A 27612-nucleotide genomic window follows, 5' to 3' on the forward strand; every position below is an offset into this window, starting at 1 on the left:
AAATGCTCCACGTGCACTTCAGAAAAATGTGTATTCTGCTGTTATTGGGTGGAGTGTTCTATAGATGTTAGGATGCATTATTGAATGCAGATTTTTAGGCAATGCTACGTGAGGTTGCTTCTTCTGTCCTAGGGCCTGAAATGTGCATCTTTAATAAGTTCCCCACATCTTTTCCGCGCAGTACCCATGGGTCCGGAACTCATGGCCTCAGCCGCCCTCCCCTCCTGGCTTCCTTAGATTTAATTATTACATGTGAGTGACGGCGGTGGTGTCATCGATTGCTCGACAGACTTTTCTATTGCTCTAGTCTTGCTGCCAGGTCTGCGGAAAGGCGAATCTGCGTTCTCAGGCTCGGCTTCCGACTCCTTCTGCCTGGGCGGTGCTGCGCAGGTATTGGCCCGCCTTGATGTCACGTGCTCCGCGGCCGGATGATGGCGGGCGCTGCTGAAGATTCGCGAGCGCTCTTCGGGGTTGCTGTCCGCGCGGCGCTGGAGGCCTGGCCCGCCTTGCAGGTGAGCGGGGCCGCGGCTGGGACAAAGGTTAAAGACCGGGGCAGAACAGGAGTTGGCCCGGCGAGCCGCCCGAGGCTTGGTTGGGCGGTGTAAGCAGCGGCCTCCTGCGCCCCTGTAGGCCGGTTCCCGGGCTGACGTGGTGGGCTTGGGCCTGTGTTCGCAGATCGCTGTGGAGAACGGCTTCGGGGGTGTGCACAGCCAGGAGAAGGCTGAGTGGCTGGGGGGTGCAGTGGAGGAGTACTTCTTCCGCAATGGTGAGTGAATGTGAGGCGCTAGGATGTGTCTCTGTGGGGGCATGGGAAGGAGGAGGCCGATCCTAGTGAGTCCGCACTTCCTCTTGCGCAATTGTCGGTTGGTACCTGAGGGCGAGGTGGAATGAATGCAGGCTTTGGAGTCAGAATCCTGAGTTCGAATGCCTTACGGGCCGTGCCATTGACTCAGGATATCAGGCTGGACAAGTCGGTTTACTCCCCTGAGACTCAGTTTCATAATTTGTAAAATGGATATAAAAGTATCCACCAGCGCAGTCCAATAGAAATACAATGCTAGTCGCATCACGTAATTTAAAATTTTTCAGCAGCCACTTTAATAAAGTAAAAAGCAGATGAAATTAATATTATTCAACTCAACATATCCAAAATACTTCAACATGTAGTCAGTATAAAACACTATTAATGAGATGTTTTACATTTTTTTTTAGCATTACGTTTTCAAAATCTGGTGGGTGTTTTTCAGTTTTAGCACATCTCTTTTTTTGGCCTAGCCACACTTTAAGTGCTCAGTAACCACATTTGACTATTTGGACAGCAGAGATCTACATCTTTGGTGTGTCTTGAGGGTCGTATAAGAATAAGGGGCCCCGCAGGGAGTCTTTTGCGAAATATGATTTTTACAAAATTTTTCATATAGTTTTTTAGTCTTGGAGATGACATTAGGCAGTGTCTTTTCTCTCAAGGAAGTTTACCATCTAGTGAGGGATCCAGATAAGTAAATAGGCGTTTACACATAGGGTGATAGGTGTTCTAATAAAGAGGAGCTCGGTGCTTGGGTAATGTGAGACTGGGAAGGAGGCGTCTTTTGGAGATCGTTAGGGGGTGGTGGTGATTGGGCTGAATCTTAAGGGATGAGAAGGAGTTAACTAGCTGGGGGAGGCAGAGAGCAGCACTCAAAAATAAGTCCTGTGGTATGAGGAGATTATGCGTTATATTTGGAAAGTGGCGGGGAGCTCAGTGTTAGAGTAACGGTGTGTGTGTGCTTGTGGGTGTGTGGAAGGGAGGAGTGGTGGAGATTGGGGGTTGGAGGGGACCCTGGAAAGGGGTGAGACATGGAAGGCCTTTGATTTTTGTCCTTTAAGCTAGTGTTTGCCAAAATGCATGCTTTGGAAGACTAGTTCTGTTAGATGTTCAACGAAGAAAAAGCTGCTCCAGTCAAATTATATAAGAAAAGCTCGTTTTTTCAGTTCTTACTTAAGAGTCACAGTAATCATTAACATATTAAAGGCTTGGATAAGGTTAATCACCGAAAAGAAACCTGTTTACCTTTGGTTCCCATTAGTTTTCTATGAATAGCTTCCCTTAAAACCCAGCAGGACAGTTATTTCTCAGAAGCAGAACATGAAACACTGCAGTAGGTGATTAAAAATTCATGAGCAGGATCTAAAACGATGGGGTTTTCTGGCTAGAAAGTAGTCAGTGTGGAGCATGGACTGGAGAGGGAAAGACTGATGAGAAAGCTGTTTCTGTCTAGAAAATGATGAGGCCTGAACTAGGGCAGTGGCAATAGTCATGGAAAAGAAGGGGTGGTCCTAAGGAAATTGTTTGGCTGTAGAGGGGGAGGGGAAGGGAGACAGGTTTCAGGTTTGAGTCGCTGGGTGGCTTAGGTGCCTTTCATGGAATAGAAGAACGCTGGGGAATGAGAAGTAGGTTTGCACGGTAAGGTGATGAATCTGGCTTTGGATATGGAGGGTCTGAGGCACCTGTGAAACACGTGGAGAGTAGTCTGGGTTGGAGACAGATTTGGGGGATATTAGAGTGTTAGGGAAAGCCAAGGGGGTGAATGAGCTCTCCCAGAGGGAAGAGAGCAAGGAGCTTTGTGGAAGACTTTCTTGAGTTATTCTCTAACTCAGAAAAAGTAGAGCATGGGCCTATAAGGTAAGTGGAGCCAAGAGTCTTAGCCAAAGTAACACAATAGGATGTTAGGTCAAGGCTGTGATGATTTCATCGTGGCAAGTACTTATATCCATTTCTTCTTACCTATGCCATTGGTCTGTGGCCTCCTGTGTCGGTGGAACCACAATTGGAAAGAGTCTACATTTCAAAAACTTCAGCCCTTGAGTGATGGAAGTGAACATGGATTATGGGTCTCCCCTGTGCTAGGCATTGTTTGGGTGACTTCTCATAACAGACCTTCAAGGAGGTTACTATTAACATCACTTTGCAGATGAGAAAACTGAGGCTTGGAGATGAGTAAGTCACATGCTCAAGGTCACACAGAGAGGATTCCGGTTAAAATAGGCCAGATGAAAGAGGTCGAGTGTGGATGGAATGCTGCAGGAATAGAGGGCTTAGTAGAATGCAGGAGATTGGAAATTAGGTATTTTATTTAGTGTTTGATTTTTTTCTTTTTAAAAATCATGTTAAAACCTGGAAAGTAGAGCACTTTAGCAAATAAAAGGCTCACTGAACCTTTACCCACCAACCAGATGCGGATCCACTAAGTAGGTATTGAAGAGTAGTGGGCAGGGGTGATGAAGTTGGCTGGTCTTTGATGAGAGGACCCTATCCTTTCCTACTCAGCTGACTTGGAGCTAGATGAGGTGGAGGACTTCCTCGGGGAGCTAATGACAAACGAGTTTGATACGGTTGTGGAGGATGGGAGTCTGCCCCAGGTGAGCATATCGTGGATACAACTGCTGTCTCCCTGCCTGCAGCCTTTCTTCTCCCTAGCTGTCTGTTTTAGACCAATACTTTTGGCTGTAACCATTCTTTTCTTGAGTCCTGTGCAAGAACTTTCTATGACTCCCTATTGCCTGAGTCTAGTCTTCCCAGGCTTTTCAAATCTTGCCTCTTTTATTTCTTTCTATACGTCATTCTCAGCTAGGTCTGTTCGTCACCCCCATCTCAAGGGCACATCAGGCCAGGTACATTTCCACCCCTGCTCTGGTTAACATTACTGCCCCCGCTGGGATTGCCTTCCCTTTTTACATCTTCCATCTTTCAAACCCAGTTCTAGTGCCTTCCCTGCTAGGAGGCCCTCCTTCAATGCTTCAGACCCTTACTGAGCCCTTCATATGTGATTGCTTCATTAGTGAACTCCTTGGGGAGGAAAGAGCCCCATTCTCTTCTGGAAAATTCCAGACCCCTTCCCACTCTTGCTGCAAACACGGGCTGGTTGTATTGTAGGTTCTCTAGAAAATCCAAGCTGGTTGAATGTTTTCTTGGTAGGTGAGCCAGCAGCTACAGACCATGTTCCACCACTTCGAGAGGGGTGATAGGGCTGCTCTGAAGGAGATGGCCTCTCTCATCACCCAAAGAAAGTGCAAGGTCAGAGCCACCGCACTGACGACAGCCAGAGAGACTGATGAGGATGATGATGCAAACAGCGTGGAGGAGATGGAGGTGAAGGGGGTGCCTCTTGGGTGTGGAGATGCAGATATTTTCAATCTTCTGGAAGATCACCTAGTTTCACAGGGAAGTGATGGGGGTGGTGGTGATGGTGGTGGTGGTTGTATTATCCAGAGAGGGCAGGAAACTTTCCTAAGGTCACACAGCCAGTCCTGGCAAAGCTGGGAGAGCCTGGGTCTCCACTGGCCACAGTTGGGAGGTGTTGTATTTAGCTCTCTCTTGTATTTCTCCTCCAGGTCGCAGCTGATGGGGCAGCTACAGATGGGGTCTGCCCCCAGCCTGGTCCAGACTCCCAGACTATTAAGGAAGAGGATATAGTGGAGGATGGCTGGACCGTTGTCCGGAGAAAGAAATGAGTGGGGCTGGAAATAGTCTGGGTCCTTGTTTGCTAGTTGTTTGGGGCTTATTTGTAGGGGTTTTTTGGAGGGTCATGGACCTCTGGACTGGTTACCCCATCTCCACCCTCTCCCATTCCCCTGTCCAGCTCCTTCCAGGGGAAGAAGAGCCCAAGGGTCTTTGGTCTTGGGGTGGTCTGAGTGATGAGGCCTGGTTTCCCAGCAAAGTGCCACTTGGGTGCAGTCAGCGTGAAGAGGGAGGGATGAGTGGGTATGGGAGTGACTAGAGGAAAAGCTAAACGCTGGCTGGTAGTAGGCAGGTGGATGTGTGAAGGGAGAGGACCAACAGGAGAACCAGTATTCCCGCTGGGTAAGGAATGTTGAGATGAGCTTGCTCATGGAAGAGAGGTTAGTTGATGATGTGAATGGAAGTAGCTGTGGTACCTCTCCCTCACTTCCCCCCGCCCCCACACGGAGCATCTCTATGCCCCTGCCCAGAAATTGGAACCTCCCAGGAACGCTTCCTTCCTGCAGCCCAGTTTCTAGCCCTGGGTTCCTTCAGGATGTCTAAGACCTTGTCTAGGCAGTGAGCTCGGGGGACCTGGGCTTTGTTTTCTGTCTCCTTCAACCTCTTTTCAAACTCCTCATCCCATTGAAGTCCAGGGATGAGGCTTAAGACCTCAATAAATAATACCTTATTGTTTAATTTGTGGCTTGACCTGTGAGTAGTCTTGGAATCAGCCTTCTGGGAGCTGAGCTTCAGAGCTCAGCAAGGGAGCAGTTTCTGGGCCCACCCCAGCAGCCTGGTACTTTGGACAAACAAACAGATGGACGAATGGAGCACAGCAGCGCTCTGAATGTTTCCGTAAGCCTGAAATAAACTGTATTTTTCTTTAAAAAACAAAACAAAGAGTATTCATTGTCCTCCCCCCCCTGTTCCCCTGTCCTGCCCGGTGGCCCTGCCATGGGTCTGGACGATAAAATACTGGGTAGCCTGGGGCCAGGTAGAAGCTGTAAGCCGTGGGAGAGGCAGGAGGTCACCACCCCATGTAGCATCATACATGTGAAGACACTGGTTGAGGGGGCAGGGGTGGGCCAGGACCATGGGGTCAGTGGCAGAGCTGGCACTTGAATCCAGATCTCCTGCCTCTGGTGCTTTGTGGGGAATTGGGTGGAGGCAGGATCTGTAGGGTATTGAGGGGTTGGGGGAAATGGCCTAATTCAGGCAGGTCTAGCAACAGCTCCCACCCTCCCTGGAGGACAGGGTTTAAAAAAAATTAACATCACTGTAGGAATATTTTTTTTAAAAGCCCAGGTTTTGTGAAAAGATGAATTAAAAAACCCAAGACCCAGCATTCAGGATTGAAAGTGCCCATGATGGGAGTTCAAGTATTGACTGAGCTGGGAGAGAGCGGGCTGGGGCCCTCAATTGGACATGGGCAGCTAGAGTGTGGGGCAGGGGGCCCCAGTTACCCACAAACCCTCTAGGTCTTGTCTCGGGTCTGGGGGGCTTCGGAGGGTTCCGCCGTGGCTCCTGAAGCTGCCACTGGTGCCTCCTCCATCTCTCTGTCCTCAGACAGTGTGGGCCCTGGGCAGAACGTGTCCCCACGGCCTGCCCTGCCGAGCACAGCCATCCAGCGCCGCTGCAGCTCCTCTGTCTCAGGGCTGAAGTACCAGCTCAGGTGGCTCTGGGTGATCTTGAAGACATGCCGTCTGTCGGGCCGTTCCCCAGCCTCAGGAGGCCCCACCTCAAAGCCAATGAGGGGCAGGCTGCGCTGGGCTTTCACATCCTGGGGAACAGGGACAAAGCCAGGGGTCACCTAGGGGTTGGGCTTCTCACTGGTTTTGTATCTGCTAAACCCCTCTTTTTCTTCCCCTGCTCAAGAACCTTACGTGACTTCACTGAGCAACAGGAAGATGTCTGAACTGGGGCTAGAATGCAGGCTGGTTCAAATACCTCTTTCCTTCCACACCCCAAACCAGGTGGGCTAGTCTCTTTAGCATATAATGTTTTCCGGCCTTTGGGCTGTTGCCCCCCATCTGCATCTTCCCCACTCCAAATTGGATTAAGCAGTGCCTTGTCTCCACTACAGCTTCCTCCAAGAAGCTAGCCCCCCCACAAGTCACCGACTTTTCTCTACATAAGTTGACCCACAGTCACTCCTTGTCTCTAGCCAGTCTTTGTCTCACAAGGGTGGGGGTTTCTGATTTCTCCTTAGGTTCACCCTATCCTCCAAGGTCAAGGAGAGGTGAAGGACTCAGGTGAAAGGAGGGCAGCCTGGTTTTGCCAGGTGGCTGAAAGGACCCAAAGGAGTAGGATGCACACCTGAGGGGCTCCGTAGATGTACAGCACCAAGGGTTCGTTCTCAGGGACCACAAACCATGCCTTGTGCCAGCCTTTCCCGCCCTTCTCCATGTAGTGCAGGAAGCTGCAGATGACGCTGTTCTCCGCAGCCACTGAGGCCTGTTTCTGTGGCCAGAGACATGGGGGGCATCAATGTTGATAGGAGGCCTAGCCTGGCTCCTCTTGGCTTCAACACCCCCTCACTATAGGGATTGCTATTTCCATGTCTCAGAGGAGGATGCTGAAGCTCAGGTGGCGGGAGTGATTTGCCCGTTGTCACTCAGTGAGTCAGAGTTGAGATTCAAAGCCAGGCTTGTCTGCCGGATTTGGGCCATGGCTGCTGCCTCTAAGAGTTGGTGGGAGGGGTGTGTAGCTCTCAGTGGGGGCACCTAAATGCCAGTCAGGCATTCTTCCATCAGTCCATTTATTCCTCAAGTCATTTATGCATTTACACTTCATCTTTTTTTTCATCTTTCATCACGTGCATTCCCTACACTCAGCGAGAAGCAACCTAGCGTTGTGGTTAAGGGGTTGGGTGGGTGGGTAAGGCAGTCAGTCCCAGAATCCCAGCCCTAGACGGAAATATATTGACTTGGAAGGAGAGCATATAGGGCTGTTGTAAGGATTAAATGAATTAATACATGCAAAGCGCTTAGAAGAGTGCCTGGCACAGATTAGCTTTCTTTAAGCGTTAAATAAAATAAATACCTCAATTTAAAAAACAAAAGCAAAAGTGTGTGTATGTGCATGCATCTAGAAAGATAGGAAGCATAAGCGTTAATGGTGGTAATCTCTGGGTCAAAGGAATACGTTGTTTTTGTTTTTGTTTATATTGTCTAACTTTCTTCAGTGCATATATCCTACTTTGTAATAAGAAAGCTGTCACTCACTGTGTAACATGGGCAAATAACCTCCCAGGGCCTCAGTTTCCTCATTTGTAAAACAGGAATAGGAATAGCATTGATAGGTAAGTTACTGTGAAGAATAAAGCACTTAAATAAAAATTACTCTTTCATTCACTCATACTCATTTTACTCACTCCAAGCCTGGGTCACTTGTTCAGTGGATACACACGGTACTACGATTTCAGAGGTGCCCAGGCCTCAGCCACCACTGCGTGGGTGGCTGGGGTCCATGTGGTCAGTGTGGGTGGGTTAGTTGGGGGGCTTGGCTCTTACCTCCAGGATGGACCTCCGGCGCTGGGGTGTATGCTGGCTGCAGGCTGGGCTGCTCCCGGGCACCCCATGCAAGGCCACATAGCAGTCAGTGCACACACGGTTGGAGCGGTTGTTGTCATAGACAAGGCGGGCCCGGAACTCGGAGCACTTCCCACAAACCACCTGGGTGGCAAGTGGGTAAGAACAGCCTGATTCCAGCAGGCCTTCCCCTTCAATGTACCAACTCCCACAGCAGACTCACAGCCTCCCCCCACTTAGAGAGTGCCCATTTAGAAGTGGGCCTTTGGGCTGCCAGCCTGTCCCCTCCCTAGCTCTGCCCCTGCCTCCGAACACTCACATGCCCGCAGGCCTTGCAGTGGTGCCTGCGTTTGGTGATGGAATTGAAGGGCTCCTGGCAGCGCATGCACATGGTGACTTCCTTTTCCCGGATGGGCGTAGGTGCCCGCTTCCCAAGATCCACATTCTGGAGAGAGGGCCAGGTCTCAGGTCAGCGACAGCTACTCCCCAGTGCAGTCCATCCAGCCCTTGCCCCTGCCCCTGCCCCAAGGCTTGGATCATCACTGGGAGGCAGCAGATACATTCAGAAGACCTGCCTTTGAGTCCTGGCTCTGCTCTACCTCACTGTGCAACTGACGACCAGTCACGTCTACTTTCTGAGCATTGTTTGCCCAATGATTTCTCTGTGGCCCTACCAAAAGAAGACTGTGCTTCTGAGGTCATGCACTGCCTCTCTGGTCTTTACCCTCTGGGAAGGGGAGAGGAGCATCACAAGGTAAGGTGGGCACCTGGAGGCCCAGAGGGGGTCCCGGTGCAGGAGGAGGGGGTGGGGACTCTTACTGGAGAGTTGGGGGGTGTGTCTTCATCTTCCCTGTTTGTGGAGTTCAACAGTTTGAAGGTCTCCAGCGTCTGTTCATGCTTCAGGAGGGTAGAGTTGATGGCCTGGGAGGAGGTGTAAGAAATAAGAGGTCAGAACACCTCAAAACCCACCCATTTCCACCCTTACCTCACCTTCCTATAACCTAGCTTGGAGTCAGAAAAGTTGGGTTCTAGGCCCAGCTCTACCCCTTGCTAGGTGTATGACCTTGGGCAAGCCCCTTCCCGAATCCAGGTCTCAGTTCTTATATTTGTGAAGTGGGGGAGGGGGATCAGGGGCTGAAAAACCACAGAAGGCCTTCCTGGCTATTACTATCTGGGATTAAGGTTTTACAGGGCTTAACTCACTGGGGTTACACCCTCAGAGGAGCCAGCTTTCTAAAGGAAGAATTGGTTGGTTTCTGCTTAACCTCTGGACCTCAGTTTGCTTATCTGTAAAATGGGGATGGTAAAGTATATTGGAAGGCAGGTGTCCAGGCCCATTCTGGTCAGATGTGAATTTTAGGGGAGAGCCCACCACCCCCTTGAAGACCTGTTAATACTCTTCCAGCCCCCTACCACAAAGCCTTCTTGGATGTTACCTGGACCCAGTCTTTCTTCTCCTCCTCAGTCCTTGGGTAGGGAAGGTGGTGGGGGCAGGGGGAAAGAAAGATGTTGGGTTAGGCAGGCCAACCAAAAGCAATTGTAGTGGTAAAGAGCAGGTGTTTTGGAGTTGGAAAGACCTGAGTTTGACCCTCTGCTCCTTCACTTATCACTTATGTGACCTTAGGCAAGTCATATAACCTATCTGAGTTTATTTATTCAACAGTTATTAATACTCTCCAGACCCTGTGCTAGGAACTTGGGCCTCAGAGAGGACCCTACCATCAAGGAAGGAGCTCACGGTCTAGAGGGGGAGACAGGGACAAAACAGGGGGATCAGTGCTGTGACAGAAGGAAAATGGGGCTGAGGAGCCCAGGAGACCTGTCCCATCCTAGAGTTTGGGTGGGGGCTGCTAAAGAAGGTTTCCTCAAAGAGGTGCTAGCCCTCAAGTACAGGGGTAAGAGTGAAGTGTGTGAGTGAGAGTATGGAACATACGGGAAACCATAAATAGTTCCCTATTTTTGCTGGAATGTCAAGTTTGAGAAAGGAGGGCAGTTTGTTTTTCTTCACCTGTAAAATGGATATGATAATTATCAGTCTGGGTTGTTCTAGGCAGTAACTGAGGTGATCTGTAAAGTGCCCAGCACAATCCTTGATACACTAGGTGCTCAATCAGTGTGAGTTGCTTTTTGTTTAAGCTTTAAATAGTATGTTATTATCCATCAAAGTTTATATGGCTGCTTCATATTGTTCCATAGAGATATCTAATTTCTCTACATAATTTCCCTCATGAACTGTATTTACTGCTTTTGTCTTAAAGTGCCCATATATGTATGCATCTATTTTTGGACTCTATTCTGTTCAGTCTGTCTAGTTTATATCCTTCTGCCATAAAACACTTTTTAGTAGTTTTTTGCTAAGTCTTGAAATCTGGTAATGTAAATCTTCAGACTTTGTCATCAAGATTGGTCTGGCTGTGCTAGGTTCGTTGCATTTCCATATATATTTAGAATCAGTATGTCAACTTTTACACAAAAAAAATCTACTGAGATTTTGATTGGAACTGAATCTGTAGACCAATTTGAGATCATCGTAGTCCTAGCAATATTGAATATTTCAGTACATGAAATGATAAATCTCTCATTTATTTAGTTCCTCTTAAATATCTCTCAGCAAAATTTTATGGCTTTCAGGGTAGAGGTCTTGAAACTATTTCATTAAATTTGTTTCTAGGTATTTGATCCTTTTGATATGATTGTAAAGAACATTATTTTTCTAATTTTATTTTCTAATTGGTCCTAGTATGTAGAAATACAATTAATTTTTATATCAACCATATATCTGGTGATCTTGGTAAAGTCATTAGATATGGTACTTATTAAATTTGTTTGGATTTAAAAAAAGAAGGCAGGCTCCCACATGCCACGGAGCAACTAAAAATTAGAAGAGGCCAGGCAGGAGTCAGCCAAGAAGCTGGTCCTACTCCTAGTGAGCAGTTGATGGGCCTGCACCAGGGTGGAGGCCTTGGAGACTGCAGGGCAGACCAGAGAGTTGGGGACGGAAGGCAAAAATATATACTGATTCCTAAGTCAGTGGTTCTAAACCTTGGTGCACACATTAAAATCATCTGGGGGAGCTTTTAAAACTCCCCATGTTCAGGCTATACCCCAGACAAATTAAACCAAAGTCTCCAGGGGTGGGTCCCAGACATCAGTATTTTTTAAAAGCTCCTCAGCTGATTCCTATGTCACCAAAGTTGAGAATCAGTTGTCTAAATGGTGGGCATATGGGTATTTGTTGTATTTCTACTTTTCTGGATATTTGAAATTTTTCATTAAAAACAACTTTTGAAAGGGCAGTAAAAGCAACTGCAAAGCAAATGCTCCATGCCTTCCCTCTGCCACTAGGAGGAAACCCTACACTGTTCGGTGCACCCTTCTGGGCCCAGCATCCCTCTGCAGCCCCCTCCTTCCCAGCCTCCCAGCAGACGACTCATCCCAGTCACGTGGCTTATCACTTAGGCTCTGCTGAGGCCTGACTGGGCCCCACACCTGCCCTCCCCTGGAAGCGCCTGTTGTCGCCTTTGTTCTCACTTTCCTGGCCACAGGCCTCTGAGATGCTCTCTCAGTCTCTCAGAGCATCAAACCTAACTCCCTTCTCTCATCTTCCAGGAGGACAACCTCTAGCCCACATTCATCTCTCTCTCCTACCTCCACACAGTTCCAGCAATGAGGGTTCTGACTCTCATTTCTTAATTCCTTGCAGCCTGTCAGAAGCAGATCATCTACCCATGTGCATCCACTCACTGGCCCTGACCATGGCCTCGATACCCTATCACCTGGGCCCTCAGAAGGCAGCATGAGCTCCAATTCCTGCTCTGCTTCTTTTTAGCTGTGGGATCTTGGGCAAGGTGCGTAACTCTTCTGTGCCTCAGTTTCCTCATCTGTAAAGTGAGGTTGATGGTAACAGTGGCTACTTCAAGGGTTGTTTTAAGAATTTGACTAGTCAATTTAAACTTAAATTGTTTAAGTTAAAATTAACTTAAAACTGTGCCTGGCAGGGACTTCCCTGGTGGCGCAGTGGTTAAGAATCCGCCAGCCAATGCAGAGGACACGGGTTCGAGCCCTGGTCCGGGAAGATCCCATATGCCGTGGAGCAACTAAGCCCGTGCGCCACAACTACTGAGCCTGCTCTCTAGAGCCTGTGTGCCACAACTACTGAAGCCCGTGCACCTAGAGCCCATGCTCTGCAACAAGAGAAGCCACAGCAATGAGAAGCCCGTGCACTGCAACGAAGACCCAACACAGACATAAATAAATAAATAAATAAAAATTAAAACAAAACAAAAACTGTGCCTGGCATAAGAGCAAGTCTTCATTAAATGTGAACTATTATTATAATCATTCAAGTAGAGAATGGATATGAAGGCCCCTTTGTTAAATAGCTAGGCATTATTTTAAAATTTGTTATTATGTAAAATTTTTTTATTATGAAAAGTTTCAAGCATACAGAAAAGTAGATAGGATAACACAAGTACATTAAATATATACCCACTATATAGATACAAATTTTAAAAATATTTTGCTATATTTATTTCATATATGTATATATTAATATATATTTATATATGTAGATATAATATGTGTGTATATGTATATATTTTTTGGTTGATAAATCATTTAAAAATAAGTTACAGGTATCATGATACTAAATCATCAGCATGCATCACCAAAAAACAAGGCCATTCTCCTATATCCTCCTATACCATTATCACACCTGAGAAAGTTAGCAATAATGCCCTGATAGCTGATGCCCAGTTCACAGTTAGGATTTTCCCTATTGCCTTGCAAATGTCTTTTAGGGCTGTTTTTCTCAAACCAGACTCCTATCATGGACCAAGCATTGCATTTGGTTGTTATTTCTCTTAAATCTCTGAATCTACAATAAACTATTTGTGCTGTTGTTATTTATGTTTGGTTTACTATCTCATTCTTCCCTCTCCTCTAACAAAACCCATCAGAAGAGCAAGCATCTTTGGGGAAAGGTACCCACCCTTTCTCTGGAAAAATCTCTCCTCTAGGGAGGTAGCCTCTGCCCTGGCACTAGGCCTAGAGTGCCTCAGCATATCTGAAGGGAAGAGGGGGCTGGAGGGAAGATACAGGCAAGGGCAAGTACCTGGCCTGGAGCTCCAGGGAGCGCTGCTTTCCTGACACCAGGAAGGTCCGAGGCAGATTGAGGTTGGAGCTTTCCTTTAGCTGAATGGAGAGAGAAAGGGGCTTGGTGAGGCCTACTGAGCCCTACAGGGCCCTCGCCCTCTGCACATATGCACACACTTGGGGTCAAAGTCAGAACGTCTTTGTTCCTCCCAGCACCAAGGCCCCACTCCAGGTCCCCATTTCCCACCTCCTGGTGCTCACCTCCATGCCATCTACATCGATGCGTGCCCGCACGCTAAACTTCTGGCCAAGGAGCCGCAGCCTGGGCACACAGTAAAGGAGGCGGTCGTTGAACTAGGAAGGAAAAGGTTTCAGATGTATGTGTGGAGGACCCACAAGGGGTGTGGCCCAGCTCCCTTCCGTTATTACTCCCGAAGCTTTACTGCTAGGGACTCAAGGTGGAGTCCTTGAGGTGGAGAAAACACAGTCCGGACTGGGCACAAAGGTTGCAAGGAAAGAGCCTAGGCATGGGAGTCCCTTCCTAGTTGGGAGGCCTTGGGCAAGTCACTTCTCTCTAAGTCTTAGTTACATTATCTGTAAAGTAGAGAGAAAAAAACTCCCAGTAAAGGTACTGAAAATACAATGAGTTAGTAGAGGAAAGAATGGAGAGCAAGAAGTATAGCCTTGAGTGGGTACCAGGTCAGTGTGGCGGGCGGGGGTGGGGGGCATGCATCCCTACCCGTGGCACTTACTAGTATGAGGTATCGGTCTTGAGTGGTCCCGTTCTTTGCTGACAGCTTAAGGATGTGGCCTTCTTTTATGAGCTCTTTAGTGGGGCTGACAATGTCTTCCTCACCCCCTAGCAGCTCATATACCTTCAGCAGCTTGTGCATTCGCTCCTGGCAGGAGATAGTGAATAAAAGGCAGGGTTTGGGGTGCTGGCCTCCCCTCATATGTCCACAAGTCGCAAGCCCCCCAGCCCAGAACGGACATCGAGATAGGTGGCTTGGCCAAGGAAGGGCAGGGGTTAGAAGGACCACTCACCATTTTGCGGATGGCAGCATTAGAGTGCTCTGCTGCTGTGGCTATCAGCTCCAGAGACTCTGTGGGCAGAGTGGGAGGTCAGATGGGGGGACTAGCAGAGAAAAGGCTCTTGGGAGCTTCTCTGCTCCCTGAATACCTCCTCCTGGCCTGACCACACCCTTCCCATTCCAGAAAGTGCCAGCCTCAAAGAGGTCCATAGCAACATCACTTAAAATCAGAAACTGACTCAATTAATGCCACAATAGCAGAATCATAGGACATGAAATAGCTGGCAGCCAATAAAACGCAAGCTTAAGATTATTATTACCATTTAAAAAACAACAATAATAGTTACACATGTAACTGGAAGGAAATATACCCATGTTTAACAAGTTGTCTCTGGATGATGGGACTATGGGTGATTTTTATTGTCTTCTTTTTCCATATTTTTGACAGAGAACACGTATTACTTTTATAATCAGAAAAAAGTCAGATAAAGAAGCAAAGAGATGCTCCTATTTGTCTCAATAATTCTGATTATAGGAATCTATACTAAGAAAATACACGTTTTATGTACAAATATACTTTCATTGCAGTGGTGTTTACAACAGTGTCAAACCAGAAACAACCCATTTAAATAAATGTGCATTCATATAATGCAATACTAAACAACCTTTGCAAATGATGCTTTTGTAGGGTTTTTCATAATCTGTGAAATGCTCAGGATATTTTAAGAAAAGGAAAGGATACAAACTTGTATATACCGAATGATCTCAATTTCACAAATATACGTGTATAAAAAACACCAGGAAGAAAATATGTCAAAATGTTCCTCACGCTTATTCTCTGGAGTCTCGTATCATAGGTGATTTTCTTCCCTGCCTCTTTCAGCTTTCCTGTATTTCCATATTTCCTATTGTGACCAGGTATCAGAAAAAAAACGAAATAAGTCCCTATGCATCTCCACACACTAACAAATCTTGCCCATGCTTGAGGCCCAGCTGCACTGCACCCCTCTCTTGTCTGCACGGTGCTGTATTTTCCCACTCAGAAAATATGCCTGTAATGGAGGAGCACAGGTGCTTCTGAAGAGGGTCCACATGGTTGGCAAACCAAGTGTCATTTTCCTAGGGGAAAATGACCAAGGAAAATGACCATGGAAAATGACCTCCATGACCAAATCTTGGTGCTCAAGATCTGTGGCCCCTAACCCAGTTCAGGCCTTTCAGGTGCCAGTCTCCAAGCTCCCAGCCCTTTTCCATCCTAGCTGCCAGAGGGAGCATTCTCACACACAGCTTGCTGTCACTCCTCTGTTCAAATCTGTCAGTGGTTTCCCTCTGCCTGCAGGGTAAAGACCCAGTCCTTTAGCCTGGCATTCAAGGCCCTTGGTGATCTGGCTTCTGTTGACCTCTCCAGCTTTCTCCACTTGTACCTCTCTAAACATGTCCTGTCTTCCTTCACCTGGCCAACTCAGTCTTCTGAATTCAGCTCACTTCCTCCAATAAGCCTGCCCTGAGTTCCCAGGCTGGATTAGGATACTGTCTGGGTTTCCACCTTCCCCTTTGCTCCCCTCTGTCCCACCAGTCACACTACGTATTCATTGTGTATTTATGTATCTGCATCCCTCAGCAGACTAGGAGCTCCCTAGGATGGGGCCAAGGTCCCACCATCCTCTCCTGGGCTCCTGAACAGATGCTTTGCATGCCATCATTCAATTGTCACAACAACCCTATGTGCCCTGTTTGTCCAATGAGGAAATTGAGACTCAGAGAGAAGAGGTGCCGGCCCTAGGCTATCTGCCTGGGAGGCAGCAGAGCTGACATCAGAGCTGCCCTTTCTCCCACACATTCTGCATCTCCCCCACCCCAGGGCAAGGGGCATGCTGGGTCGTGGAGGCAGGCAGTGCCCAGGGAAGGGGACAGGAAGAAGACTCTGGCAAGCTGTGGGCATATAAGTTCAGGCCTGTGGAGGCCGCTGGGCTCAGACCGCTTTGCTATCAAAGTGTATTGTGTGAGGTACAGACTGGCATTTCCAGGGGTCCAGTGTGTGTAGGCTCTGTCTGGGGATTCAGTGTGGGGATTTCAGTCCAGGATTTCATTTGGGGGTTCAGGCTAGGGAGTGCGCTTTGGGGAGCTTTGTGTAGGAGCTTGGTCTGGAAGCTCTGGTGGGCCTGGTCTGGGCTTGGCAGTCTGGGATCTTGGTTTGAGTTCAGTCTTGGGCTCAGGGTAGGCTGCTCAGGCCAGGAGTTCCAGCTGGCCTGGTTTGGGGAGTCTAGGGTCCAGGCTCCAGAGTTCAGTCTGGGAAGTAGAAAGTGGGGGAGTCAGTCTGGGGAACCAGGATTCAGTGGGGGCTCAGACCTGGAGGTACTTTCTGGGGCTCTACCTGGGGATTTTAGTCTTGAGCGGTAAAAAAAAATAGGGAGGTCAGCTTAAGATCTTGGGCTGGGGAGCTTAGTGAGCACATCTCAGGCTGGCTCTCATTCAGAGATTTTCATTCTGAGCAGCTCAGAAAACTGGACTGGGAGGTTCTTTCTGGGGGGTTCAGCTTTGGGCTCAGTGTGGGGAGCTCAGCTGGCCAAGCTCAAGCTCTGAAGTTCATTCTCGGGACTCAGATAGGGCTGAGATTGGTATAAAACAGGAACCTAAGTTAGGTGAACTCAATCTGGGGGCTGATTTTAGGGGCATTCAGTATGGAGGGCATCAGTCAGGGTATTCAGTAATAAAAACAACTAACATTTATTGAGTCTTTACCATGTGCCAGGTACTGTGCTAATAGCTTCACCCGGATCATCTCATTTATCCTCAAAACAATTCTATGAGGTAGGTATCATCATCATCTGGAGAGTCATTCTTTTCGGGTCAAGCTAGAAGTCTCAGTCTGAGCGACAGTAAATGGGGGGGCGGGTAATCTAGGGTGCTCAGTTTGGCAATACCTGTCTATAAAATGGTGGCTAAGGAGATGAGACTGGGAAGCTCTTTTGGGGGAATCTCCCTCTGGGACCTCAGGCCGAGGGCTGTGACTGGGAACCCACTCTCAGCGCCCCGGGTGGGGAGAGCATTTTGGAAACTCGGTCTGGGGATGTTAGTTTGGGAAAACCAGTGTGGGGGATCTATAACTGGGACCTCAAACTGGGTTCAGCCTAAGGGCTCAGGTTGGAGATGTCAGTCTATGGGGCTCATCCCAGGTAGTCAGTCTGGAAGGCTTTTTCTAGAGGTTTAGGTTTTATAGTTCATCCTGATACCTCAGTGGGGATTCTCATTTGGGGAAAGGACTAAGGCACTTAGTCTGCAGAGGTCTGTTTGTAGAGTTCAGCTATCAAATTTTCTAGTGTTCTAGCTCTTTCTAGAAGTCCAGGCTTGGTAGCAAAGTGCCCCATCTGGTGGGGTGGAAGGGGCTCAGTTTAGGAAGCGGACACAGCAGTGGACACAACTGTCTGCTCCCGACCCTTGTGGCTTCCAGGACCCCACATTTTCTTGGTTTTCCTCCTACCTTTAGGGCTATTCCTTCTAAGTCTCCTTTGCTGATTCCACCTCCCTCAACTTTGTCCTTGGCCCCCTTTTCTTCTCCATTTACACTCAGTCCCTTGGTGACTATGGCCAGCCTCATGGCTTTGCATACTATCCCTGTGCTAGTGACATCCAAATCTCTCTCTCTGGGATTCCAGGCTCATCTAACTCCAAATCAAAGTCCTAAACTCATCTCAGGAACCATCACCACCAGCCAAAAATATGCATGCAAGTCATTCTTGACTCTTTCTCCCAAGCCCCACACCCATTCACCCTAGTTCTTTCAGTGCTACTTTCAAATATAATATATTCTGAATCCAACCATTTCTCACTACTTCCACTGCTACCATTCTCATCAAGCCAACCTTTCCCACTTAGATTATTGCAAAAGGCTTCTAACTGGTCTCTCGGCTCCCTTTCTAGCTCCTCAAGTGATCCTAATCAAAACCTTGCCATGGCTACCCACTGCACTCAGAATAAAATCCATCTCCTCATCTTGGCCTTCAAAGTCTTGCTCCTGTCTCCAGCCCTGTTTCTTCCACCATTCTACCATCACTGGTCATGCTCAGGTCACACTGGTCCTCTTGTTGGTCCAGAGATATGCAAGCTGCCACCCCCTCCCCCCCCCCCCCTTAGGAACTCTGCACCTGCTGTTGCCTCTGCCTGGAACGTGCTCCTCCCTACTCAGCATGTGGCTCCCTTCTTCTTATTCAGATTTGACTCAAATATCCTCTATTCTGAGAGGCCACCCAATCTAAAGTTGACCCCCCAGTCACTGTCACATTACCCTCTTATTCTCTGAATCACACATAGCACCTATCTAATGTTCTCCAGTGTATTTATGACTTTTGTCTACTGTCTATCTCCCCGAGTAGAATACACACTCCCTGAGATCAAGGACCTTGTCTGTCTTGTTCACCTCCATGTCCCCTGTGCCTAGGACAATGCACAGAACACCAAGGTGCTCAGTAAATAGCTGTTATATTAATGAAGGAATGAATGGAAGTAACAGTCTGGGGAGAGAAAGTTGGGGAGACTCTGGGCAGCACTCTTTGGGGTGTGACCCTGAGGAGTGGGTCTCATACTGAAGGAATCAGAATGAAACACTTTTCTAGTGGTTCAATGTGTGAGTACTTGTCTAAGGAGGTGGTATCTCAGCCTAGAGATCCAAATCTGGGAGGCAGAAAATATGGAGTCCAGTCTGAGGTGCTCAGTTCTGGAGAGGTGATTCTGTGGGGTTCTGATCAGACATGGGGGTTCTTTTGGGAGGTTCATTCTGGGTAGTGGCTGGTGGATACGGAGTGAAGCTCTAATGTGGAGGATGAAAAGTCAGGGGCTTGATGAGACAAGCCTCTTTCTGGGGAGCTCAGCTGTGGAGATTCAGTAAAGAGGACTTGGCCTGAGAGGGTCAGTCTGGGCTCTTAGCCTGGTGGCTCAGTCCCTGGGGGTTTAGACTCAGTTTCATTTTGGACTTGGGACAACTTCGTTTGAGGACAAGTCAAGGGGTCAGCCTTGGGGTCTCAACCTAGGAAACAGATGGCTCCCTTTAGGGGATCTTTCTGGGTATGCCCCTCAAACTCTGGAGTTCCAGTTGGGAACTTCAGACTGGGGGGACTCCTGAATGTTCTGTCTGGGTGCTCAGGTAGAGATCTCAACCTGGAGGTTCATCCTGGGGTCTCATTCAAGACCCTCAAGGTGGGCCTTTCAGTTTGGAGGTCCTATTCTGAGATCTCAATTACGTGGCAATGGAAGGCTGACCCTGTGAGTTAAGTCTTGGGGTGGGGGGGCAGGGTCCGGTTGTGTGCACTCACTTTGGGCATCCTTGCTGTCCGGGGAGCCATGGGGCAGCTTTAACAGATAGTCCTTGAGAAGCAGCTCATAACGGGGGATGCGCTGCACGGGCTCCAGCATGTGGTGCTGCAAGGTCAGGTTGCCACAGGCTTCCTCCTTCTGTGACAGGCAGAAGCAGGAGGGTTCAGGTCTGGCCAAAGACCCCTGACTGGGTCCCTGCAGACCTGTCCACCCCAGTCGGCCCCATCCAGCTTCACTGCTTACCTGCACCTCATGGATGATCACTTTAAACTGGGTAGAGCGCTCTGTCCAGGTGTTGACCAGCTCCACGGCCCGGTCAAAGTTCTTCACATACTCGCCGTACATCTTGAGGAAGGGTGCCAGCTTCTGCAGGATGTCTCCAATGCGTGGGTAGCGGTCCCTAGGGGGAACCAGGGGCTGATGTGGTCCTGCTGATCCTTGTCCCCCACAATGCCCCCACCCTGTAGGCCGGTCTTATCTCAGTCCTGGAAATCTACCTCTCAGCCAGTCTGCTCCTTTGGAAATGCTGCTTATACTATACACAAAGTAGGCCAAAAGGCTCAGTTTGACCTGAGACCACGGCCTGGGCTGCCACCCACCCCAACTCTGCCCTGCCTTGAGCACAAGGGATGACACATCCTGGAATACCCGCTCTGACCTTACTGCAAGGGCCACTTCATACACTGCTTTTTGATTCTGTACCCAGCCTTGTGCTGGGTGATTCTGGGGACACAAATGAGTCACACTTAGCTGAGCCCTGAGAGGGTCACTGTCAGGTAGGGGAGGGCAAAGTAACCAGGCCTGGTTGCACTCCTCAGGAGTCACAGTCTACTGGAGGACACAGAGGACCAAACCTGGTCCCAGCCTTCATTGGTCACAGTCTGCTGGGGGAGACACAAGAACCAGCCCTGGTTCAGCCCTCAGGGGTCATAGTAGTTGGGGAGATGTAGGAAGTGACTTCATGCCAGCCGTCTGTGGTCACACAGACACGCTTTATCCTGTGGGTGTGGGGAGCATGGAGATGATTTAATCAGGAAGTGACATGGTCTGACTGTTGTTCAGAAAAACCATTATGGCAGGTGGTATAGACGCTAAAGGATGAATTGGAAGAGGAGAGCTTGGAAGCCAGGAGACTGCCTATGAACCTTGCCCTTCTACCTCAGGACTCAGCTCAGATCTCACCTCCTCCCTGAATCCTTCTTTAACCCCCAAGCTAGTTTTGGTCCCTTTATCTGGATTCCCACAGCCTCCCATTCTCAGCTCTATCATAGCACTGATAAAAACAAACAAAAACAAACAAACAAAACAACAAAAAAAACAATAGCTCACATTCATTTAGCACTTATTACATACCAGGTACTGTTTTAAGCTCTCTACATGTATCAACTCATTTAATCCTTAAAATAACCCTACAAGGTAGGCTATTACTATTACCCTCATTTCACAGCTGAGGAAACTGAAGCAGAGTAATTTAAGAAACTCACTTAACATCATAAAGCTAGCAAGAGGCAGAACTGGAATTTGACCCCAGCCAATTTGGCTCTTAACCTCATACTCTTTAGAGCTTTGCTATAATTCTGTTGTAATTTTCTGAGTCCTGATCTGTCTTTCATTATAGATTGGGAGGGCCTAGAAAGCAGAGCTTAGGCCTGATTCTCTCTGTGAAAGGTGGTGAGGGGAGAGGGCAGGCAGGAACGAACTCTCATGCACACATCTGGCCTGGGCTCGGCAGGCAAGTGGACAGGAAGGCGGGCAGCTTAGGTCTGGGGCCCCTCACCATTCCTCCATGCGCTTCTCTAGCTCAGGCAGCAGGAACTGCTGGTGGAAGCAATAGATGGAGCAGATGTTAGAGAAGATGCCATGGACGACGTCAGCCGGGAAGGAACTGCGGTTCCGAGCTTCTTCCAGCAGCCGGGCGCAGAACACCTAGGGGGCAGGGCAGGAGAGATCAGCCCAGTGGGGCCTGGGGCTTGGCTGGGGAAGGGGCAACTGGCAGGTGAGGGCAGTGTTTGTGGGCAGCTCTGTGGAGTTTTGGGATCAGCACTGATCTTGAGACTGAGGAGTGAAGGAATGGAGTTAGGCTTATAATGTGGGGTTGGATTTCAGGTTGTCAAGGTTAGGATCTGAAGGTAGGCATTGGAACAATGAGAACTCAGGATCAGGGTCAGGGTCAGAGAGAAGTTTGGAATTAGATCCATTCATTTAACAAATATTTTTGAGTGTCTACTGTGTGCCAGGCAGTGAACAAAGCAGACAAAAATTCCTACCCTTAGGGATTCTAGTGGGTTTGGGGGTCAGGAATAGGTCCAGGGTTAGAATGAGGTTCAGAGTGTGGTTCACAGCCAGGGGTTAATTCAGGATCTGGGTCAGAGTTGCAGTCAGGGCTGGTATACCTACCCAGGTTTAGGAATGAGGGTTGATACAAAGATCAAGCTTGGGGTCATGAATCAGAGTTGGCTTCAGGGATAGGATGGGGGTCAAGGTCAGAGGGGAGCCTTACCAAACTCTAGATTCTGGCCTCAATGGTAGGGTTGGGCTCAGGTCCTATCACTTCCTCCTTGGCACCCACCTACCAGGTCCTGGTGCCCCGGCACCCCTGAGGGACCATTCACCTGATCCAGGAGGTGGAGCCTGGAAACATAGGCTTTCTCGGTTTGCAGGAGCTCATTGGCAATGTGGAACACCTTCTGCTGCACAGTCAACTGGAGAGAGAAGAGGCAACTGGTGGTCCATCATCCTGTACCCTAATCTTCACCAAACCCCCAGAATTCTCAGATAGTGTAAATGCTACTCTAAGCCTAATGCCACCCCGAGATAACCCTACCTCCCATCCCTGAACCCATAAGCCCCACAGCTTCACCCCTAACTCCCCCGTGTTTCGTAAAGGTCACCCCTCAATTCTGAGGCCGTGCACTCCTCATTCGGTCACTCATTCACCCAGCCATCTGCTCCCTCTATTCACTCAGCATAGTGTAGTGGTTAAGGTGTGGGCTGGAAAGTCAGACTTCCTGGGTTCAAATCCTAGCTCTGACATTTACTAGCCTGCGTAAGTTGTATAAATGCTCTGTATTTAAGTCTCTTCATCTACATATACAGATAATAATAGGACCTAAGTCCATTTGTAATTGAGACAACAAAATGATTTAATATATATAAGACATATTAGACTACAGATTAAGTAGACTATAAATGTTATTTATTCACCCACTCAGTTCACTGTCAGCAAAGGCTTGCTGAGTACCTGGGGTGTAAGGAAAACCCAAAAGTATAAAAATGTATAAAACTCATTGCCTGTTGGCCCACTTGCCTCTTCACTGGACACATATTTGCTGAGTCCCAGACCTCGGCCCCCACATTTGAGCCAGGTTCTGGCGGAGCAGGTATTCTGGCTGCGACCTAATTAAGTTCAAGGATGCCTTTGGAAGCAGTGTTAGGCTGCTGGGGCACAGAAAGGGATTCCTGCTGCCGAGAGCCTTTGTCCCACAGCCTCAGGTTCCTAGGGGGCTCTAAGCTCTTGTGGCCCTCCGGAGGCCAGCTGTCTGGAATTCTCTCTGGATGTGAGACTTTCCATTTTACAAATAAGGAAACTGAGGCTGTGGTGGGGCAGCAGAGACTTGCCCAATGTCACATAGCTACTGAATCTGGGGATTTTCCAGTTGGAACAGGACTTTAAAGATCCCCAACCATGATGCCCATCTTCAAGATGGAAAAACTGAGGTCCAGCTAGTGGTTCTTGGATGAGGGTAGAACAATTTTCCTAGTGGGCATTTGGAATTGTGCATGGTCATTTTGTATTTACAGTGATGGGGGGACAGCGTACAGGTCTGCTACTGATATTTAGTACCAGGAGACCAGGGAAGCCAAACATTCCAAGTGGAAACAATGCCCTGTTTCAAGAAATACTGAGCTGGGGGAAGAATCAAGTGTAAAAGCCAGGCTCCTGATTTCTCCACACAGTCCTGCCTCTCGGTGAACGTGGGTCAGTACCTCCACAGACTCTTGTCTCTCCATCGGGGGCACTGGGATTTCTCTGTCCTTCTCATCCTCCTCCTCGTCATCCTCCTCCTCCAGGTCACTATCAACCTCCTGGGAGCTGGGTCGGTGGGGGTCGGCCAAAGCAACAGGGACACTGGCCAGGGCAGGGAGCCCGGGGCAGAGGCTGTGGCTGGGGGGCCCATCATCACTGATGAAGCAGGTCTCCTCGCTGTTGGATGGTGAGCTGATGCTGTCAATACCGCTGTCCCGATTGGGCACCTTCTCGCCGTCCCGGGGCCCGGGAGCCAGCAGGAACAGGCAGCGGGAGGCCTCGCCCTCGGGGAGCTGGGGCACTGGTGGCTGCAGGGGTGGCTGTGGCAACATGGCTGGCTCTGCGGGACCTGGGCTGGGGCCAGGGGCTGGCCTATCCGAGGCGACAATCACAGGCTCTCTGAGGTGGGTGGTGGACACACATGAAGGCAGGGTATGAGCTTGACTGAGAGGCCTGTCTTACAACTGTCCTTTCTATCCCAGGCCCACCCTACCCCCACAGGGTCCCCCGGGGACCAGACTCACCTTTCAAATTTCTCAATCAGTGAGGATACTGCTGCAGAACTGAGGCTGGCCTCTGCCCTGGAGGCCAGGCCCTTGGCTACTCGGGGGTCTGCAGGCAGTGGGCGTGATGGTGGGGGTGGGATGGGCTCAGGTGGTGGGGGCATCCGGGGCATCTGCAGGTAGCTGGGCTTTGGGGGGACTAGAGAGATGGATGGGAAAAAGAGGGGAGATCCCAATGGGCTGAGTTTGGAGTTGGCTGTCATAGCCAGACCACAGGCCCCTCCACAAACCCCCAGTCTGTACCTTTGCCTGAGGTAGGCACAGAGCAGGCCTGAGGTGAGATGCCAGTATGCACATGTTAGCCCCAGGTCACAGCCCTTTGCCCCTAGACCACAGTGCTTCCTGTCCTTCTAACAAGCCCTCTCCTCTCCCACTGGCCAACCTTTCCCCTCCTCTGTCCCCTCTCATGGGCCATTCCTCTGCCCCTCTCTGGACCCACTTACCCTGTGGCTTTGGGCCCGGTGCCCGCTTCAGTGGTGAAGGACGCTGGCTGGGGGTTTCAGTGGGGGGACCTGGGTCTGAGCGAAGTCGCTGGGGACCTTCTGGATGAGGCTCAAGGCTCTGGCCAGGGTCAAGGGACAAACTTTTAACCAGGATACGGTTTCCCTGGTGCAGCCCTGCAGAAAGGGAGAAACTGGGTGTGAAGCAACTGATTACCCCAAAGGAGACTGGGAAGTTGTATGTCTTAGCAGGTACCTGTGGTATCGGGTTTTCCTGAGCCCCTTTCCTGGCCACACTGCCTTTCTGGGAAGCCTTCACCCCAGCCGTCAGACGGGGAGCCAGGCCCAGGGTTGTGGCTGGCTGTTTTCAGTAACAGACAAGAGTTCTTTGTGATTAGTACATTGATTTCTTCTATGTCAGCAGGCATTATTATTAGGCAGTTTAACCAGGCTGGGGGTGAGCACGAGCAGCCTATGGTTTGTGTACATGCTTGCACTCTTGTTTATTTAGCCACAGTGAGATGCTGAGCCTAAACCATTCTTCACCTTTTTTCTTAAGGTCCTGAGGATATCTGGACTTCCTTTTCTACGGTTCTATATAGCTGAAAATGATGAAATTATATTTCATGAACAAAAGTTTTGCTTCTTAAAATGCCAGCTTCTCACTAATCTGTACTATCCTCTATTTCCACACCTACACACACAAACACACAGCCAGCAGCCAGAGTTCAGGTCACAAGAACAGCTTTAAACAGGCAAAAAAATTCAGAAAAGGGAGGCCTTTTTGCACTGTCCCTCTTCTTTCACTGTGGGCTCCCTACCTACCTTTGTCTTTGGGCCTGGGGGAGATGATGGTCACACTGGGGAGAGAAGATTCAGTCTGGGAGGTATGAGGGACACCCCCCCCACCAAGGGATGGCATGTCCTAAGGGAAGGAGTGTGGCCTGGATGGGCAGGGAGCTGTGGTGGGTCTCAGATGATAGAGAAGAAGGGGAGGGGGAAGAGTAGAGTAGAGAGGGCAAGCCCTGGATGGCAGTCTGAGGAGCTGGGTGACCATCCTGTGGGCAGAAGGGAGCCATGAAAAGCTGTTGTAGGGAAGGATGCAGGCAAACAGGTGTGAGGACGAGAGGGTGAGTGGCAGCCAAGAGCCCCCAGAGCTCCCACCCACATATGGTGCCAGTTTTGCTGTGCCACAGACTCTCACGTGGCCTCTCACAGCCACAGAGAGTCTGTTAATCTGTGTCACACAGTCTCATACATGACCAGTCACAAGTGGGCCCACTCAGTCACAGAGACACATGGGGTTATTTACACTGTTTCACTTAACTTTGGGGCCGCACAAATTCAAACATCCAATCACGTGCCACCATGCTTCTGAAAGCCTGGTCACACATAGTCACAAAGACCCACAGTCACAACTTCACATGTTATCACACAGCCTCACGGTATCACATGCACCGGCAAACGTGGCCATGCACAGTCACAAAGATGCAAGTCACACGGTGGCAAATATACAATTTCACACACAGCCCCATACAACAATCACCCAACCACTTACCATCATATACCCACTTATATACTCTTCAAATATGGTTCCACTGAGTCACAAAGATATACAGTGCCATTTATGCTGTACCTCACAACTGCAGGGCCACAGGGTGTCATACACACCAGGATATGGTGTTGCAGGTTCACACACCTGCGAACGGTTCACACAGTGACAAGACTATAGCCACACAGGGTCATTATACCATGTCAGACACAACCTTGCACAGTGGCAAAACAGCACAAAGTCACATGCCACCATGTACCCAGAAACACAGACACACAATCACAGACACATGGCATAATTTACTATGTCATACTCATGAAACAAACATGTCCATGGAGTCCCTGGGTCTTAGGGGCTCAGGTATACACACCCACATGACACTTGCCTCCTGGTCTAAATAGTCATGGTTTCACATGCGGCCTCTGTTGCAAAAACATACAGTACAACACAAAGATACCCTACCGGGTCACAGGCAGAAAGAGCAGCAGGGAATTTTAGCTCTCCCAGTCCAGGAGGGAAGGGAGCAGCCCAACCCACAGGGTTCCAGCAGCTTCCCAGGGTCTCTGACTCCATCCAGGCCACAATCCAGTCGCAAAGGCCCCAGGGGCCTCAGGCCATGGTCCCCTCCCAGCCCTGAAGGAACAAGGTGCCCCAGGCCACAGGCTGAGGCCCCCACCCCCACTCTGTACCTGGCTTTGGGTGCAGTTTCCCTACTTCCTTTCCCACTTGAGCAGGCAGGGCCCTGGCTGGGAGGGAGAAGGTGCTCCTCTCAGCTCAGCTGGGCTTCTTACCCTGCCCTGCTCAGCACATCCTGGCCTGCTCCTGCCCTGCCCTCCCCCTGGGCGTGGGGTTGAGGGAGATGAATCACCTGGAGGGCGGCACATGCAGAGACATAGTTCGAGAGACAATATGGCTAGAGAAAGTGAGAGACACAGAGAGCAGCTGAAAGGACCAGAGATCCAGAGAGCAAAGCGAGGCACCCCACCATGCAGAGACCCCTCTCAGGGTTACACACATAGGTGCCAGGGTCCCAGGTGCCCCTTGTCTGCCTCCTTGGGTCTGGAGGCGCCCACCTGGCCCTGTCTCCACACCTCAAAGCAGGCAGGCCTCCCTGGGCAAGCCCTCCCACCCAGTCGGTACAGGGCAGTGGGGCCCCTAGTTGGGGCCTCACCCTCTCTCCACTGCTTGTCCCAGGGATAGGGTGACCATGCCACCCTCTGTGGCCTTGCTCTGGCCCACTCTCTGCTCCCTCCTCACCCACCTCACCTGGGAGTGCACAGATGGGCCTGCCCCTCCTTTCTCTCTGCCTCCTTGCAGGCAGCCATGCAGAACGGGATTCAAATATTCGGGGACACCCTGGATTCCCAGTTGAGAGGGGCAGGGACTGTCAGCCCAGTTTCTAATGAAGAGATGAAGGCAGCGAGAGGGGCAGTGACTTGCCCGAGGTCACACAGCAAGTCAGTGACAGACTTGTAGCAGACTGATCTGAGACTGGACTTCTTAACCCTGCTCTCCAAGAGGAAGCTCAGAAAGAGGGGAATCTAGAGGGGCAGAGGTGCGTGTCAGTGCTTCCGAAAGTCATGAG

At 49.6% G+C, this 27612-nt stretch overlaps 2 protein-coding genes across 4 annotated transcripts in view; one reads left to right on the forward strand and one right to left on the reverse strand.

Annotated features, from left to right (window-relative positions):
• Positions 1-408: 408 nt before the first annotated feature.
• Positions 409-5371, forward strand: TSR2 (TSR2 ribosome maturation factor). The gene is made up of 5 exons (XM_036839187.1): positions 409-512; positions 676-766; positions 3308-3399; positions 3956-4129; positions 4372-5371. Exons 1-5 carry the CDS (start codon positions 429-431, stop codon positions 4489-4491), a joined length of 561 nt encoding a protein of 186 aa, XP_036695082.1. The 5' UTR covers positions 409-428; the 3' UTR covers positions 4492-5371.
• Positions 5337-27612, reverse strand: part of FGD1 (FYVE, RhoGEF and PH domain containing 1) — a 36274-nt gene continuing 13998 nt past the window's right edge. The window contains exons 2-19 of one of the 3 annotated variants that reach the window (XM_036839176.1): positions 24732-24836; positions 24479-24652; positions 23997-24174; positions 23433-23871; positions 22058-22147; positions 21223-21371; positions 19689-19845; positions 19445-19583; positions 14149-14207; positions 13857-14003; positions 13366-13458; positions 13124-13203; positions 9447-9477; positions 8830-8931; positions 8330-8455; positions 7993-8154; positions 6797-6940; positions 5399-6260 (exon numbers count right to left, since the gene is read on the reverse strand). In XM_036839176.1, coding sequence (XP_036695071.1) covers positions 5955-6260; positions 6797-6940; positions 7993-8154; positions 8330-8455; positions 8830-8931; positions 9447-9477; positions 13124-13203; positions 13366-13458; positions 13857-14003; positions 14149-14207; positions 19445-19583; positions 19689-19845; positions 21223-21371; positions 22058-22147; positions 23433-23871; positions 23997-24174; positions 24479-24652; positions 24732-24836 — 2681 coding nt within the window. In that variant the 3' untranslated portion in view covers positions 5399-5954. Of the gene's footprint in view, positions 6261-6796; positions 6941-7992; positions 8155-8329; positions 8456-8829; positions 8932-9446; positions 9478-13123; positions 13204-13365; positions 13459-13856; positions 14004-14148; positions 14208-19444; positions 19584-19688; positions 19846-21222; positions 21372-22057; positions 22148-23432; positions 23872-23996; positions 24175-24478; positions 24653-24731; positions 24837-24922; positions 24927-27612 lie in introns of those variants that run through there. The other 2 variants (XM_036839178.1, XM_036839177.1) reach the window with 2 other exon arrangements.

The sequence above is a fragment of the Balaenoptera musculus genome, chromosome X, assembly GCF_009873245.2.
Source record: "Balaenoptera musculus isolate JJ_BM4_2016_0621 chromosome X, mBalMus1.pri.v3, whole genome shotgun sequence".
NCBI lineage: Eukaryota > Metazoa > Chordata > Mammalia > Artiodactyla > Balaenopteridae > Balaenoptera > Balaenoptera musculus.

Bases quoted from the DNA above. Each gene is read 5' to 3' on its own strand.
- TSR2 (XM_036839187.1), top strand. From the start codon at position 429: ATGATGGCGGGCGCTGCTGAAGATTCGCGAGCGCTCTTCGGGGTTGCT. The intron at 767-3,307 runs GTGAGTGAATGT...TTTCCTACTCAG, and splicing joins GGAGTACTTCTTCCGCAATG to CTGACTTGGAGCTAGATGAG. The intron at 4,130-4,371 runs GTGAAGGGGGTG...TTTCTCCTCCAG, and splicing joins ACAGCGTGGAGGAGATGGAG to GTCGCAGCTGATGGGGCAGC.